We start from the raw sequence: 16727 nt of genomic DNA on the forward strand, positions 1-16727 counted from the left end.
CTAAATGTTGTATATAGAATAATGGTCTGTTGTGTTTTTTCATTCAACACAAGGAAAACATTATTTAATATTCTGATGTGTGCTTACTATTGAGTAGAGACTTAACATACTTCCTTGTATATTAAAGAAAAAAGTACAGTAAGTACAAGGTATAAAATACATACGTCATACGACATACAGGCTAAAGAGTGATTTAACAACTACCAATAGTGATCAATCTCTTATTCGTATATTCCTTTTATAATTTACCTGTATAAAAAATAGATTTTTGAATAGGTACTTGAGAATTGTTGTACTAGGTATTTAAGAAATGTCTTGTGGCATTATTAACAGTCTTTAGTACGGAGAACTATATAGTCTTTGTATAAAAGACAAAACTATATGGATAAATATTCTTTACACCAAAACCACGCTTCTTTACATGAAATTATTGAATAGATGAATTTAATTTTCAATGTTAATATACTGTTTAGAATTTTAGATCAAAACTTGAACAAGAGTACCTAGTTACCGAGTTATTTATTGTTGTATCTTCTAAGTACTAAAGAAAACAGAAATAAACAAAATAACAGATATGATTACATTTACACTTGGATCATATTATACGATCTAAGCATTTACAACATGATTATGAGATAACCAGTAATATATTATGATTATAAAATATATCTAAAGAAAAAAATAATAAAATGAGAGATTTAATAACTAGAAGAATAGTTAATGTTGGCTTCTAATTTGATATACAAATTGTAGTAGAAGAACTATATCAAACTATTAGCATTTGTCTGAAAGATAATTTACTAGAACATGATAGAACTTTAAACAAATACTTAAGTAAAAGTAGTGATATAGACTAATATACAATAATATATAATATAATTATTTAATGTTATATAATTATATATAATCTGACTATAATTAAATTTATGATTTTAAGTAGTAATTAGTAAGTATCAATCATTACAATATTATAATATCAAATTATATTATAATTATTGTAGCAGCCTACAGCTAGCTATTTTTACAAAAAGCATTAAATTTCCCGCTTTAATAGCTCCTTGAATTCCAAAGAGGTTCTACATAATAGCAATACATTTACCGCAGATCAGATGGTGTTGGTACTAGATGGCCGAATTTTTTTATAGAGATATATGTATATAATATTATCAAAAAGTAAAAAACAAATTTTCAGACTTCCAGTGTAGACTATAGGAATTGGAGTATAGGATGTTTTAGTTTTTTCGACAAAAATGTAGCGATTATGTAGACCATTGACTTCCGTTGTTTGAGAAGAAATATTCAAATATATATAAACTCAACCAAAAATGACTTCATTGACATCGGAAAGGTAATTGAGTTTTTTATTTCTGATTCCACAAAAACCATTTATGTAGTGAGTTCTGAATATTAAACTTTTTACATCTACCTATTGTTCTACCTTCTACCTATTATTTATGTTTTAAGATTTAGAATATTATACATTTTATAACATCTAAATTTTAGGGTGGAATGGGTGGAGATAATTGAACCCAGGACTAAAGAACATATGTATGCAAATTTGACAACTGGTGAATGTGTTTGGGATGCGCCTGTAGGAGTGCCTGTGTAAGTACTTTTATTGTTATATGTTTAAATATTAAAATTTCATGTATATGTATTATTTAAACCAATAAATCCAAGTTATTGGTATTCTTGATGCTTTTTTTGTTATATTCATTCATCATTATATCAAAAGATAATACATAATCATAGGTTTAACCAATTAACATGACCTTTAGCCTTTGAGTATAGGAATAATGAATTTCTCATATGGTAAACCATATTCTAAATTGATGATAAATAAATCTATGTGATGGGGTATCAATTTTATTTCATAGATGCATTTATTATGATCAATGTCATGTTTAAAAGTTAAAACATAAATTTAGTTTTGCGAGCTACAAAAATAGTTTAAACTTTTTTCTTATCTCTTAAATAAATTATAAATAAGTTGATTTCCAAATTAAAATAATTTTTAAATACTATGCCATAAAATAATTTTCAATACAAATGTTGTTGTTTTTTTAGTTGAATTTTTTATTGTTTACAAAATAAATAGTGAATTTATTTAAAATTGTATTTTTTAATATTACTTTTTGAAAAGTTGAATACATTAAATAATGATATTAGTTATTGTTAAACTCACAAATAAATTATATTTAGATACAATTAGTGTGATTTTTTTTTATTTGATACTAAGTAACTATTTGATTAAACTTAATGATTGTGATTTATGATTAACAATCATACATATTATTTAATACCTACCCATTTTTATTTATTTTTTTCATTTTATCAAAGGTTTGTTTAAATTGATAAATTAATAATTTAAATTGTACAAGGCACCTACAACTAATCATAGGCTTAGCATAATGCATTTTTATGGAAGATTTAGACTACAATGTTTCAGATGCCTACTTAACATATATTCTAAAAATGGTAATTCAAAAAATTTATGTAAGAGGCTAAACAAGATTCCGAAGAGGCTGTAGCCCCATTAGCCACCCCCTTCTACACCTATGCAACTAACTCTCATTTTTTAGTATAGCATCATCTCTTTCCATTTTTGATGGGTGATTTATGCATTATAAATTTAATTTAACTTTGATAGGAATCATGTATTACGACTCAATTATCTCCCTATGTACATAATTTGTAATATTTTATATAGTTTTGAATTCTTCTAATTTAAAATATCTAGAAAGCATTAAAAAAATGTATATTATAATTATCCATTCTAAATAATTAAAAATGTTTCATTTCAAATTTCAAAATTGTTTTAAATTTATAAATTTATATTTGTTAACAAAGTTACAGTGATACAGTGTCGTTGAGTAACTTTTTAATTGGTATGCTTTTCTTACGTCAATTAATCTCATTGAATTGAGAATCCAAACTATATATATATATTAGTTAAGTATTAGTTTAGTTAAATGTATTTTTAAACTATATACAGGGTGATTCTTTTAAGTGGGTACACTAATTATCTCGAAAAGTAAAGACAACATAAAGTTTTAATTTCATATTCCAAAGCAGAATATTTTTCTAAGTATTTAGATTCATTAAAATCAAATTTAGGGCTAGTAGTTTTTGAGTTATAAGTATTTTAAGTTTTGATTGGCAGAGTGGAGTGGTACGGGGTTACCCCGCAAAATGTTTGTCCACTTTTCTGCTTGTTTAACTTTAAATACATATAACTCATAAATTACTTGTGCTAAATTAAATTTTTATGAATCAAAATACTTAGAAAAATATTCTGCTTTGGAATATGAAATTAAAACTCTATGTTGCCATTCAGAAAAGTAAACAACTTAAAAAATGATAAGGATAAAAAATATTTAAAAATATAATTTTTTAATAAAAACGTTGGTTTTTTAACAACTTGTAACCACTTAAAAAAATATTTTGAAAAAAGTAAATACTTTTCGAGATAATTAGTGTACTCACTTAAAAGTATCATCCTGTACTTATATAAGGTTTTTTTTTTGAAATATTACTTTTAAAATAACAATAGTATTATTTTTGAAATTATTTTTTATTTATATTTATTTATTTTTAATGGTGATTAACTATATCAATTATAACAGTACAGATATGCAATAATAATAATTTATGAATATTAAAATATTCTTCTTCTGTGAGTTCCTGTCCGTTCCGTATGTTGGATATCATATTGGCTATACTATTCCTGTCAAGTGATGCTCTAAATGAATCAATAGATGTTTATTGTACCAGTCACGGAGACTCTTCAGCCAAGATATACGTCTCCTTCCGACAATTCTTTTTCCTTCTATCTTTCCTTGTAATATAAGCTGTAGTATATTTTATCGTTGATTATTTCTTAAAATGTGTCCAAAGTATTCCAGCTTCCTAGTTTTTATTGTAGTTAACAGTTCCTTCTGTTTACCCATCCTTTCCAGTACCAATTGGTTAGTAATTTTTAGCATTCGCCTATACAACCACATTTCAAAGGCTTCAATTTTTTTGCATGTTAACTCTATTAATGTCCAGGTTTCGACTTCATATAATAATACATAAAACACATAACACCTTAACAGTCTGATTTTTTTAGCAAAATACAGATCATGACACTTGAATACTTTCGACATTTTTCAAAATGCTTCCCTAGCTCTTTCAATTCTACATTTTATTTCTAATGAATGATCCCAATCTTCATTTATTGTTGTTCCGAGGTACTTAAATTGTTGTACTTGTTCTATACGTTTATTTTTAATTATTAAATGTCCTCCTAAGTTATGAGTTTTTGATAATATCATAAACTTTGTTTTCTTGGTATTTAGAATCAAGCCATATCTTTCGCTTACCTCTACTACTCTTTCCATTAAGTATTGTAACCCCACAATGTCATTTGTAAAAATTACCGTATCGTCAGCGTATCTAATGTTATTTAAACATTCCTCATTAACCTTATAACCTTAATGCCATCTTCAATTCCTTCTAGAGCTTCACGGAAAACAAATTCCAAATATATATTAAATAACTGTGGTGATAAAACGCAACCCTGTCTTATTCCATGCTTAATTAATACTTCCTCCGATAGTTCTCCATCGACGTGTATGACTGCTCTTTGATTCCAATATAGATTACTTATAATTCTCTAATCCCCTTTATCCACTACAGAATTATCCAATATTTTTATAAGCTTGTCGTGTTTTACATTATCAAACGCCTTTTGATAATCAATGAAACATGCATATATGTTCTGATTAACATCTCTGGCCTTTTGAAATAATACTTGCAGGCTAAAAATAGCTTCTCTTGTACCCATAGCATTTCTGAAACCAAATTGTGTGTTGATCATTTGTTCTACACATATTCTAAAGATCCTATGATGAATTATTTTTAAAAATAGTTTTAGTAAATGACTCATAAGACTGATTGTACGAAAATCGTCACAACGTTTTGCACTTGGCTTTTTCGGTAGTGTAACAAATGTAGCTTTTAGCCATATTTGAGGTATCTTCCCAGACGCGTATATTCTAAAATATTAATTAGTTTATATTATTTTAATATTTTATACATGGTTATTTATACTATGTAATTATAACCACAACACTTTTAATTTGGATATTTAATAAAACAAAATTATTTAATCCATTATGAAATATTTAGACTTAGGTCGTAATATATTGGCTCGTCAACTGAAATTGCGTCATTCTAACATTAAGAATTATTTAGATAACACATATGTGTTCTAAAAAAAGTATAATTTTAGAGCTGTATATATCAAATTGATATTATCATTCCTACAAGGGTAACCAATAACCATTATATTGTTAGCTTAAAAAAGTATTGTATGTTACATAATATGTTTCATACAAATTGTATTTTGTATCATTTATTATTCCCTGAATTTCATACTCTATGAAATAAAGTTTTATTTATTCTTAAATAAACCAACTCTATTTTTATTTATCAAATATGTTTATATTGCAGAAAAAAGACAGACAACAATCAGTGGTGGGAACTATTTGACCCTATCACAAATCGTTTTTACTACTACAATACAGCTTCTCAAAAAACAGTTTGGCACCGACCTCCCAATTCTGATATTATACCTTTGGCTAAATTACAAACACTGAAACAAAATACTGAACCTGCTGTGAATGATGAAAATGATCGTAAATATTCTAAAGAATCTGTGTCAACTCAGACACCTGGACGTAATAGAATGACAGTACCCCTTTTATCAAGTAATCAAACATTGGTAAGTTAAATTATACAAAAAAAAAATTTGTCATAAAGTGTAAATGAAAATATATATATGAAATTTGTGTATATGTTAAATTAAATGCAGATATTTAGTATATGTTTGTTAAGATTAATTTTTAATGTGTTTTAGGGTAATGTTGAGAATGTCAGAACTTTTAAGTTAATGGATCCAGTTGCATCAACTAAACGCTCTGTGGATTCTGAAACTCAAACTTCTCCTCTTACACCTCGCAGATCTCACCATCATCATCATCACCATCATCATAATAAGTATGAAAATCTTATATTTAATTTGTGATGTAAAAACTTTTTTCTTAAAAAAACTAATTTATTTATTTATTTAGACACCAACAACAAGCTAATACACCTAGTAGAGGACGACGTGGAAATCAGCCTAATGTTTGGTACAATCGTACTGCTTATTCACAGGTGAATAATATTAAGATTTTTATTTAAAAAAAGTTAGAATATTTAATTTTTTTACTATTGAAAATGAACTAAACGAATGATTTTTGAAATTTTTAAGATTATAGCTAAAGAACTATTAAAATATTGAATCTGAATTAAAGTGTGAGCTGAAAAGTACCTTATATTTATATAGATATTTTTTTGTACAAACTACATTCTTAATTAAATAATTGTAATTTATACTAGAAAAATAAACCGAAATAAATAATGCAGAAAAATAATAAATAGTTATGATTAATAAGTAATCCACATAAGATTTTAAACCAATTGTAACCTTATAATGTACAAAAATATTTAATATTTAGTATATTTTTTGGTGGAAAGATGGTGTTTTTTAATATGATCATCATCTTACCCCCAAAACTAAATTTGGCTAAATTTATGCCAAAAACCTGTTCCACAATGTACTCTTTTGTAACAAAAAAAAAAAAAATAATAATCAATAAAAATCTGATAAGTAGTTACTGAATTTACCCTGTACAAAAATTTTCATTTCACATTTATATATTTAAATAGATAAGATGAATTGTGTGTTGATTACAATTATGCAACACCACTAGTTTAGAGTGAAAAAAAAATCCATTTAACTTGAAATAATTATATGTTTTTAACAAATAAAATAGATTAAATTATAGTCTTATCTAAATGTTTATAAATTCATATTTACAACAATTAACTTTAGCTTTTGTACTACTAGCAAGATAAATATATGTAATCTAGACCTTTACAGATTAATAATCAGAAATTATTATAGATTTCATAATTATCTTATTAAAAATACAAAAGGAAAATAATTTATAATTTAACAATTAAAGCAATTTTCGTTCTAGCTAGAAACTTAAAATAGTTGATTTTATTTTATATTTATAATTAATTGGTACTATTATATTATACTATTTATAGTTTTTCAATGTTGTAATATTAATTTAATTTTCAATTTGTATAGGATTCTGGTCGTTCAAGTGATTCAAGTTGTGTTTCTATTCAATCATCTAGTGGCAAAGATGCTAATCCTGGTTTGTCAATGTCTGCCAGTACACCATTATTTAGAAAAAAACTTTCTCAACCATCTACACCACAAAATAATCTTCCTATTCAACGAAGTTCTTCCAATGCTTCTCAATACCAATTACTATTAGGCAAACAAAAAAGCTTCGATACTGATATAAGTATTGGAGGTGGCTATAGTCTTGGTCATGATAATCGTAACAACAGTTGTTCTCGTCCTCGTCCACCTGTGGTTTTGTCTTCCAGTTTATCTAATAGCCAGATTTGTAGGAGCCAAAGTTTTGCGCAAAAGTCAATCGCTACCAAAACTTCAATTGAAGCAGAAGAAGAAGATTCAATGCATGAAAAATATCTTGCTCCAAGTGGATTACTAGGAATGCCTCCGCGGCATGGAAAAAAATCAGTAGAATCCACTCCTTTGGTATTAAAATATAATTTATATATATGTATTGTTATCTATCAGTTGTTTAATGGCATACCTTAAATTTTTAGAGTTCACGTAAATGGCATTCTCACTCTGATACTGGATCACCTACAGCATCTAAATCACGGCCACCATTAACTCCTGAATATGCTAACTTTGCTCCTCCTCCTCCTCCACCAGCTGCTCCTAGTCAGTCCAGTTCAAAATCATCTTTAACACAATCAGTAAAACATACAAAATGTTCAAAAGATGTCGGACTTACAAGTAGTGATGATGATTTTGAAGAAAATGATAATTCTAGTTCTAGTGTATCAAGTAGTCCTCCAACGGCTAATAAAATTGACCAAAGGTTAAGATCTGACAACAAAGCTTTGGATAACCGTAAGTTGAAACAATATTATTTTAAATATTTTTACTTTCAATAGGAGTAAACATTATTCTTTAATACTAAAGCTTGAGTGGATACAAGTTTGAAAACTTATTAAAATAAGAATATCACCTTTATCCAGTTAGTTCTTCATAATATTATAATATGTTTTGCTGTTACATATGTAAGTTAAAATATTTTTCAAGTTAGTTGTCCTTGGTAGAATTATTTTTCCCTTTGTATTTTAGAATATTATGTTTGATTTTGAATTTAAAAAGATTTATAACCATGTTCATTAATTTAACTACTTCAAAAAAAATATATATATATGTATATATTGGAGCAGTTCTTGTGAAGTTTTAAACCTCTTTTTAGATTTGCCATCAGTCTCTTTGACTAAAAGAGATATTTCGCTTGTAACATACATAAAGTCATACAGAATACACATCTCATTTTTTTTTTTCTGTTGATACATGCATAATATTATGTAACCCATATTTGTATCGCTAGATATGAATACTCAAGGTACAGCTCTATGGAGGAATCCATACCATGTTAAAAATAAGTACATTAGTTGATGAGTTAATTGTTTTATGGTGTTAAATTCCATGTGATTTAAATTTTATGACAGAAACCATGCTGTATAAATTATAGTTTCTTTCTTTTCTTTTTTTTGTAAGGGGAACGCGCGGCAACATAGGCCATTGGGTGTAGGGTGGTACAGTAGAGATTATTTTTGTGTATTTGTTTATAGGTTTTTAAGTGGGTAGGGTTGTAACACGTGTTTGTGTATGTGGGGCAAGAATATGCTGCTAAAAATCCTGGGTGGTCACCCATCCAGCAGTTAGCATCTGCGGCCGGTACATACGCTCAGTGCAATTCCGCAGATTAAGCGTACGACCGCGCCTCACCAAGCCACAAATTATAGTTTCACTTTAATAAACATTAAAAAAAAAAAAAATTATTAGATTTAAAAGCAAGACCAGTATCAAATCACTCAAGTTCGTCTAGTCAACGTGGTGGAGCTGTTCGAAAAAGTGTTAGTCCAGCCACATCAGATCAAAAACAAATCCCTTTATATAGTAATTTAGATGTGTTTGAAGGAAGAATTTTGCCACTTCATCAATACATTTTAGAACAAGCGAAATTATCAGGTACTGTATTTAATTACTTATTTTACATTTTATATTGTCATATAAGAGTTGCCTTAGATGGTGGGTTTCTGTATGTGGTGCTAGCAATGTGTAAGGCAAATGTGTGCCAAGTGCGTCGCTTTATTATTCCCACCACTCTCAAGCTTTTATTTTGCTAAGATTAACCCAGTAATGATTTTTTATGGATGCAGTAAGTAGTCAAAAATGAAAGCTGATGTGATAAACTGATTTAATCAAGACTAGTGATCTTGCTGACCAAGACAATAATCTGTTGGCACCTGAGATTATTTTTATGTGAAACAGAATAAATATATTTTTCAAAATATAATTGAAAACTTAAAAATTATGTTCTATACTTGATAGGATCATCATATAGGTTTGGAGATACAGTTGGGACTTTTTCTGAAGATGATGATGCTGAAATTGAAGATTTAATTAATGTTATGGGCACGGCTACTGGATATGATAGTGATGAGTTTGCTGACGATGAAGGAGCAATTAGTCAGGGTGAACAATCAAGTTCACCATCTCCATCAAATGCATCTTCTAGACATTATTTAAGAGATGAATTAGATTATGATCATTTGACAGCAATGAGAACATCACAACCTCGGACTTATGTCAATGGTAAATACTAATATTCTTTATTTTTTTTAAACAGCTATAAACAACTCATTTTTAGATACTCGAGTTAGTGATTATGCGGTTGAATCAAGTAGTAATCAACATTATTATAATACAGTTACAAATACTTTATCATCTCAAAGATCAGCAAATCTAGTCGCCCCATCAATGTCTGGTAATTTAATGTTTTTAATTAAAATAAGTTTTTTTTTTACATATTCAGTAGCAAAATTGTATTATTTTTTTAAGATCCATTTAGCAATTCAGCTCCAACTCTTCCTTTAGAAACTCAACACACATCCTTAAGAAGAAGAAAAGATCAACATGTTCAACCTTCAGCTGCTTTATATTCTCCAATTATGGAAAGAAATGAGGTAAATACTCTTATGTATATTAGCACGTGTCTTAATCTTAAAATTATTTGAAAGATATATTGTTGAAAACAGGTATGATTATGTGTTGTTAGAACTGTAGTCGCTTATTTATAAGTTCAATAAACTCAATAAAAATTATTATTTTGAATCAAATGATAGTATGTAAAATATATAATAATTAATAGGTTCAACAATGTTATGGGTTTTTGTTATTAGAAAACATATTAGATTTTACACTGAGGTTGTATTTGGTTTAAACTAATTGGATTTAGTTATTATTTTAGAGGGTTACAAATAATAAATGTCTAGTATTTTTTAATATATTCAAGAAAAACTAGCATATTTGCTCGAAACCAGTTTTTGAAAAATTTGGTTTTGTTTTTTTATTATTACTCAAAAATGAAAAGCCATAGATATTTTAATTTTTTACCAAATGTTTGTATTAAAATTTTAGATTCTGAGCGGAGCGATGAATGTATTGATTTTACCATGATGTGTGTTTTTATTTATTTTTTATTTTTATTTTTTTGTCTGTGATCACGTTTTAGGGCAGTAAAAGTGCTTCAATTTTTGACTTCAGTACCTCGTTCGATCAGAAAGTGAATCTAGTTGGTACTTTGGTGGGGGGGGGGGGGTCCAAAAATAAAAAATCCTGTTTGTCAGTCTTGGATATTTTATACTATATTTATTAGATTGCTATTATATATAAATATAAAAAAAAAATGTAGGTTCCTATAAAATAAATTACTAATTATAATCAAATCAGATTCATTATGTACCTGGCTTACTTAGTAATTCATATTTTGCAAATACAATATTATCCTATAAAATATTAATACAAGCCATTAACAACATTAACTATTGCAATTAAAATATAAATTATACTAAAATTGTTATTCCTGGTTATTTAATATGAAATTTCATCTAAATTTATCTTAAAATAACCATAAAAAATAAAACTGTGTATAGTTTTTAGATTTTTTTCTTATAGAATTAACTACTTAGGTGAAATTATGTTTTAAATTTTAAATTTAATTAATATTATAAAATTTTAAACTCTATGCCAATTTTGTGTAAAAATTCCCGTTTTTCCTTTATTTTATTTTTATTTTTCCAAGCACTTTTGAAAACTACCTTGAATTTTAAATTTTGACCTTCATAATGCACCAACTAGATTCACTTTCCAACCAGAAAAGCTACTGAAGTTAAAAATTGAAGTATTATTTCAACAACTTATTGCCTACACTGAAACGAAAAATATGACATAAAATAAAAAACATCACTGTAGAATCAATATATTTATAGCTTTGCTCAGAATCTAAAAATAATTTTCTATGTATTTTTAAGTTATTTATAGATTTTTGATATCTTTGTTTTATATTTTTCAACAAATTTTTCACTGGATCAAAAGTCAGAAAGTTTAAAATAAAGTTCATCATGAGTTGTTATTATAGGTCTTTAAAAATATTAATAATACATAAACACAATTGGGTTTTTAGCATTTATACTTAAAAATTTGAGACAAAATCACAAAAATTTTCCAATAATCTTGTTGTAAATTTTTGAAACATTTGACATTTATATCTAAGGCTTAAATATTAAACACAAAATATACATTGTAGAGAGTAACTCAATATGAGGTATAATTGAAACCTACTGGACGTCACAATCGCATATTATGTTACACACGTACTACATAGCAAATGTTCGTTTGCTAGGTTCAATTGTGTGCTGTTTGTTTTGATATTAGAGTAAATTGACCTATTATAACACTTTTAGGTAAGAACATTATCTGTGTTTTCTTGTTGGTTATTTATGATATTTTAATTTTTAAATAAGTTATAAATATGTAAACTATTTGAAAATGCATATAACTTATTTAAAAGTTAAGATATCCTAAAAAATGTACGATAAAACACAGTTAATGTTCTGACTTAAAAGTTTGATAATAGGTCAATTCACTCCTATATCAAAACTAACAGCACATTATTGAAATTAGTAAACGAAAATTTGATATGTAGTACATGTGTAAGACGAAACAACACTTACAGGTGCAACATACTCTTAACCTATTCATCCCTTTATTACAGGGCGATTCACCAAGTGTTATCACCACAGTTTTTTCATTCAATTACTATTTTATTAAAATTATTGTTTAAAATTTATATACATACTTATGTTCAAAGGAAAATCCCTTTTTTTACCATTCATTTTTAGTGGATAACTTTTTCAAAAATTTTTTAGTTTTTAAATTTTTATTAAGAATCTAGTGTTTACATTATACTTTGATGATTTTTACCAATAATTATTAATAATGCTAGATTAATATTAATTACTAAAATGTTTAATTCACCATAGTCCCCATATTTTCCAAACCCATTATCGAGGATCTTACAACTATACAATTGTACAATATAGCAAAAGCTGTTTATTAACTGCAGGATAACTTAATTTTTCAGTATTTAAAACAGAACTACCAAAATTTCACAATGCTTTAGGAATAACTTAATATGTGCAGTAGCTCCATTATTTTTTTAAACATAAATACAATCAAAGTTATGAATTTGAGAATGTACATTTTTTTTCATTTAATTATTAAAAATTCTTGATTAGTCTTATAAAAAAAATTAAAAAACTACAACATTAATGTTATATTGAGATTAATCATATTATTATATTTCTAGTTTATTTTTTTATTAATACATATTCTTTAAATATATATATTTTTAAAATTTCAAATATTTTCATATCTCTGCATGTTAGCTATTGTTTTTTTCTTGTGTGTGCTTATAGTTTATGCTGGCTCGTTATGCAAACTCCAATCGAGGTGTATTCCACCCATCATTATCTCAAGATGCTCGTTCCTGTTCACCTGCCTATTACTATGAACAGGTTTATATATGCTTTTGCAAATGCTATTAGAATAGTGTGAACATCTTGAATTTGAATGAAATCATAATGTCTTTATTTTCATACTTAAACTATATTTACAGACTTCCAGAACTTTATTAAATCGTGATAAAAAAACTACTTCTGAAAGTGACATCGAAAAATATGCCCAGGATAACTTAAATATACATAAAAAGGGGATTTTCAGAAAAAAATTTTCAGTGAGAGACATGCTTTCGTGGTCTAAGGTAAAAACTAAATATTTATTTTATTTTTGAACTAAATTTATATCTTACTTTTATTTCAATTAAAACATTTAGGATCCAATTCGTAAACCTATGTTAGTTCTGTCTGACAAAGCATTGAAAAAAGAAGCTTGCGATTTATTTAAATTGGTGCAAACTTATATGAGTGATCGCAAAGCAAAATTAGGAATGACATTAAATAGTGTGGCTTTAGAAATATGTATGACTGGTTTTATGAAACCAACTCTTCGAGATGAATTATACATACAAATATGTAGACAAACAACTGAAAATCCTAGAAAGTATGAATATTTATCAAAATAGATAAAGAATTTTATCTTATTCCTAAAATTTTTTTTGTTTTTCAGAGAAAGCTTACGACGTGGATGGGAACTTTTGGCAATTTGTTTATCTTTTTTCCCACCTTCTCCTAAATTACAAAAATACTTAGAAAGTTATATGGAAAGACATAGAGATCCAGGTCTAGACAGTTATGCAACAGAAGTTGGTCGGTGGCCTGTCCATGTCCAAGTAAGCCATTATGCTAGTGTAGCCACTAAAAGATTACACAGAATGGGTATAGACGGTAAAAAAGCAGTTCGAAGACCAACACTTGAAGATATTGAACAAGCTAGGGTAAGATTGGTTTTGTATTAAATTATACTTTACCAAATAAACTCGCGTTTATTCATAATATCTTGTTTATTAACAGATGCAAATATTCAGGCCTAGTCTTTTTGGTAATACAATCAATGAAGTTATTGATCTTCAAAAAGAACGTTTTCCTAACTATAAATTACCTTGGATACAAACCATATTATCTGAATTAGTACTAAGGCATAGAGGTGATCAAACAGAAGGAATATTTAGGTAACCAAAATAAATAATACTTTTGATATATATTATAGATTACTGTGGTAAGAAAATCAAATCTGTTTGCTGAATTTGCTAGTGATTCTGGTGTTGCTGTCTAGATCTTTAGTGGTGTATCTATAGTCTAGCCGCCTAGCCAGTTCTGGATAACAAAACCAGGGTTGCTAGTAATTTCAGCACAACAATTTTTACCTCAGTAAGTAAGTAATCTATAGAATTTATAAATTATAATCAATGATAAAATCTATTATTAATCATTAATGTAGATGTATAATTTTTTTTTTTTACTATTTTTTTCAGTTAAAATAAATTAGATGTATTACATTAGTTTATAAATATTTATTAAATATTAAACATTCCTAATTTATATTTTATACTCTATAGAGTACCAGCTGACATGGATGAAGTTATGACCCTTAAAAGTCGTTTAGATGTATGGGAAGTCCCTGGATCTGATGAGTTGACTGATGCCCATACCCCAGCATCTTTATTAAAACTTTGGTATCGTGAATTATACGAGCCTCTTGTTCCTGATCATATGTATGCTGAATGTATTGCTGCCCATCAAGATGCTCGCCGCGCCATTGCTATTATTCATCGATTGCCACCTATAAATAAAGCTGTTTTGGCATACCTTATTCACTTCCTACAATTATTTACCAAACCTGAAGTTGTTCAAGTTACCAAAATGGATGCAAGTAACCTAGCTATGGTTATGGCTCCTAATTGTTTACGTTGTACTTCAATTGATCCTCGTGTTATATTTGACAATGCTCGTAAAGAGATGGCTTTTATGCGTTTGTTAATATTACATTTTGATGCATCCTTTATGGAAGGAGTTTATTAAATAGATCTGTTATGTTCAATAACTAATTAATGAAACTGTTTTAGTTTCAAAACTACACAAACCAAAGGTTATTATTATGGAAGCTTAATTGCACACTAATTTAATTATTTTTAAGCTAATATTAACTATAATATATACATATGATAAATTAAATATGATGACAAAATGTTTGACATTGATTTTTGGTAGTTTAGATAAGTGTTACCATGTAAATGACTCGCAAAATTTTACTTAAAATATATTCTAATTACTTAAATACTACTTTAATGATATACCCTCCCACTGCCTTTAATATGATGTATAATTTTTTAATAGCTTATTTATACATTTTTATTTTTTACTTTTGTTTTGCTGTTATAAATTATAGTAACAATAAACAGTATTAGATTATTTACTTAATAATTTAATACTATTATATTTTTAAATAGTCAAGAGATATTAGAAAAATTAATTGTGTACAAATAAGTGAATTATAAATATACATTGCATTGTTTTAAAATAAAAATAAACTTTTAATGACTTTATTTTGTATTTGTTAAGTTTCATAAAGCTTATTAATTTAACATAAATCTAGTAAAATGTTTTAGTCGTATGCTATAAACAAACTAGAATTCATATTATTTTGTTTTACTGGAATATTTTTTGTTCTGGGACTAGGAATAAAGATCTTTTATTATTATTATTATTAATATTATTTTGTTTTTTTTTTTTTGTCTGAATGCATTTATTTATAAGTTCAGTTTTTGTATCAAACACCGGAACAATATTGTCATTATAATTTTTATACATTTTATTCTTTCTTAATTTCTTTGTGGTGTTATTGTATGAATAATAAAGTTGGAATTGTTTTTATTTTGTTAAATAGTTTTTAAACCTAATGTACCAAGAATTTAGGAATGTTTTTAGGGCTTCAAACAGTTTAAACCATTGAGTTATCTAGGCTCTTCTATATTTACTTGAGCTATATTCATTACCTGTATGTTCTAGATTACATTTTTCACATTTTTCTCATTATGTACCTTTAACATTTTCTATTCTTCCTATAATTACTTTCAATGGCACCATGACTCAAATCGTAAGACCGATGTTCTTGGCTTGCTACTTCATGATTATATTCTCCTGATGAATTTATATTCACAAATAGTTTTCACCCCAAAATTGGTGAGCCTATCTGTAGCACTATGCTATCAATCTATCATATTTGAAATCAATAATAATTAAATTTTAGTAATAACGAGTGTTCTATTTTTAGATAACAAAATAGCGGAGAATTTGACTAGAATTGATATATATTTGAGAAGCCTATTCATATCGCCATTCAAATGCAATCATAACCATTGAGTATTTCATAGAAGAAAAATAAAGTATGCACTTGATTTTTTTCCCTTAAGATATTCATTACACTGATTTCTCAAAGGTGTAATTTACAAATTTACAATAGTGTAACATTTTGGCAGTTTTAGACATTTTTTATGACAAAAGTAATCATTTTTTGAATATTTTGATTCTTCTTAGCTACAGATATGTTTATGAAAAATGTTAAGTTTACTTCAATATTAATTATCTTCTTGCATTCTACACTTACTGGCTTCCATTTGTGTAAAAGAAAATCTGATCGATTATCAAAATCATGTTTTATAATAATTTATAAATATGAATAAACCTATTTAGCAAAGCGATTT

At 26.8% G+C, this 16727-nt stretch overlaps 1 protein-coding gene across 2 annotated transcripts; it reads left to right on the forward strand.

Annotated features, from left to right (window-relative positions):
• Nucleotides 1-1169: 1169 nt before the first annotated feature.
• On the forward strand, nt 1170-15897 carry RhoGAP93B (MyTH4 and RhoGAP_KIAA1688 domain-containing protein RhoGAP93B). 2 transcript variants are annotated; one of them, XM_015524261.2, is made up of 17 exons: nt 1170-1348; nt 1504-1605; nt 5497-5767; nt 5903-6042; nt 6117-6201; nt 7187-7669; nt 7741-8053; nt 9008-9193; nt 9557-9820; nt 9876-9992; nt 10067-10191; nt 12985-13083; nt 13185-13328; nt 13401-13627; nt 13694-13961; nt 14038-14195; nt 14583-15897. In XM_015524261.2, exons 1-17 carry the CDS (start codon nt 1326-1328, stop codon nt 15043-15045), a joined length of 3468 nt encoding a protein of 1155 aa, XP_015379747.1. In that variant the 5' UTR covers nt 1170-1325; the 3' UTR covers nt 15046-15897. The 2 variants fall into 2 exon arrangements, with proteins under 2 accessions (XP_015379747.1, XP_015379748.1); XM_015524262.2 differs by lacking the exon at nt 12985-13083.
• Nucleotides 15898-16727: the final 830 nt, after the last annotated feature.

Source organism: Diuraphis noxia, unplaced genomic scaffold (genome assembly GCF_037042655.1).
Source record: "Diuraphis noxia isolate RWA-SAM2 unplaced genomic scaffold, SU_Dnox_SAM2 contig0004, whole genome shotgun sequence".
NCBI lineage: Eukaryota > Metazoa > Arthropoda > Insecta > Hemiptera > Aphididae > Diuraphis > Diuraphis noxia.

Bases quoted from the DNA above. Each gene is read 5' to 3' on its own strand.
- RhoGAP93B (XM_015524261.2), top strand. From the start codon at position 1,326: ATGACTTCATTGACATCGGAAAG. The intron at 6,202-7,186 runs GTGAATAATATT...CAATTTGTATAG, and splicing joins ATCGTACTGCTTATTCACAG to GATTCTGGTCGTTCAAGTGA. The intron at 9,194-9,556 runs GTACTGTATTTA...TATACTTGATAG, and splicing joins AGAACAAGCGAAATTATCAG to GATCATCATATAGGTTTGGA.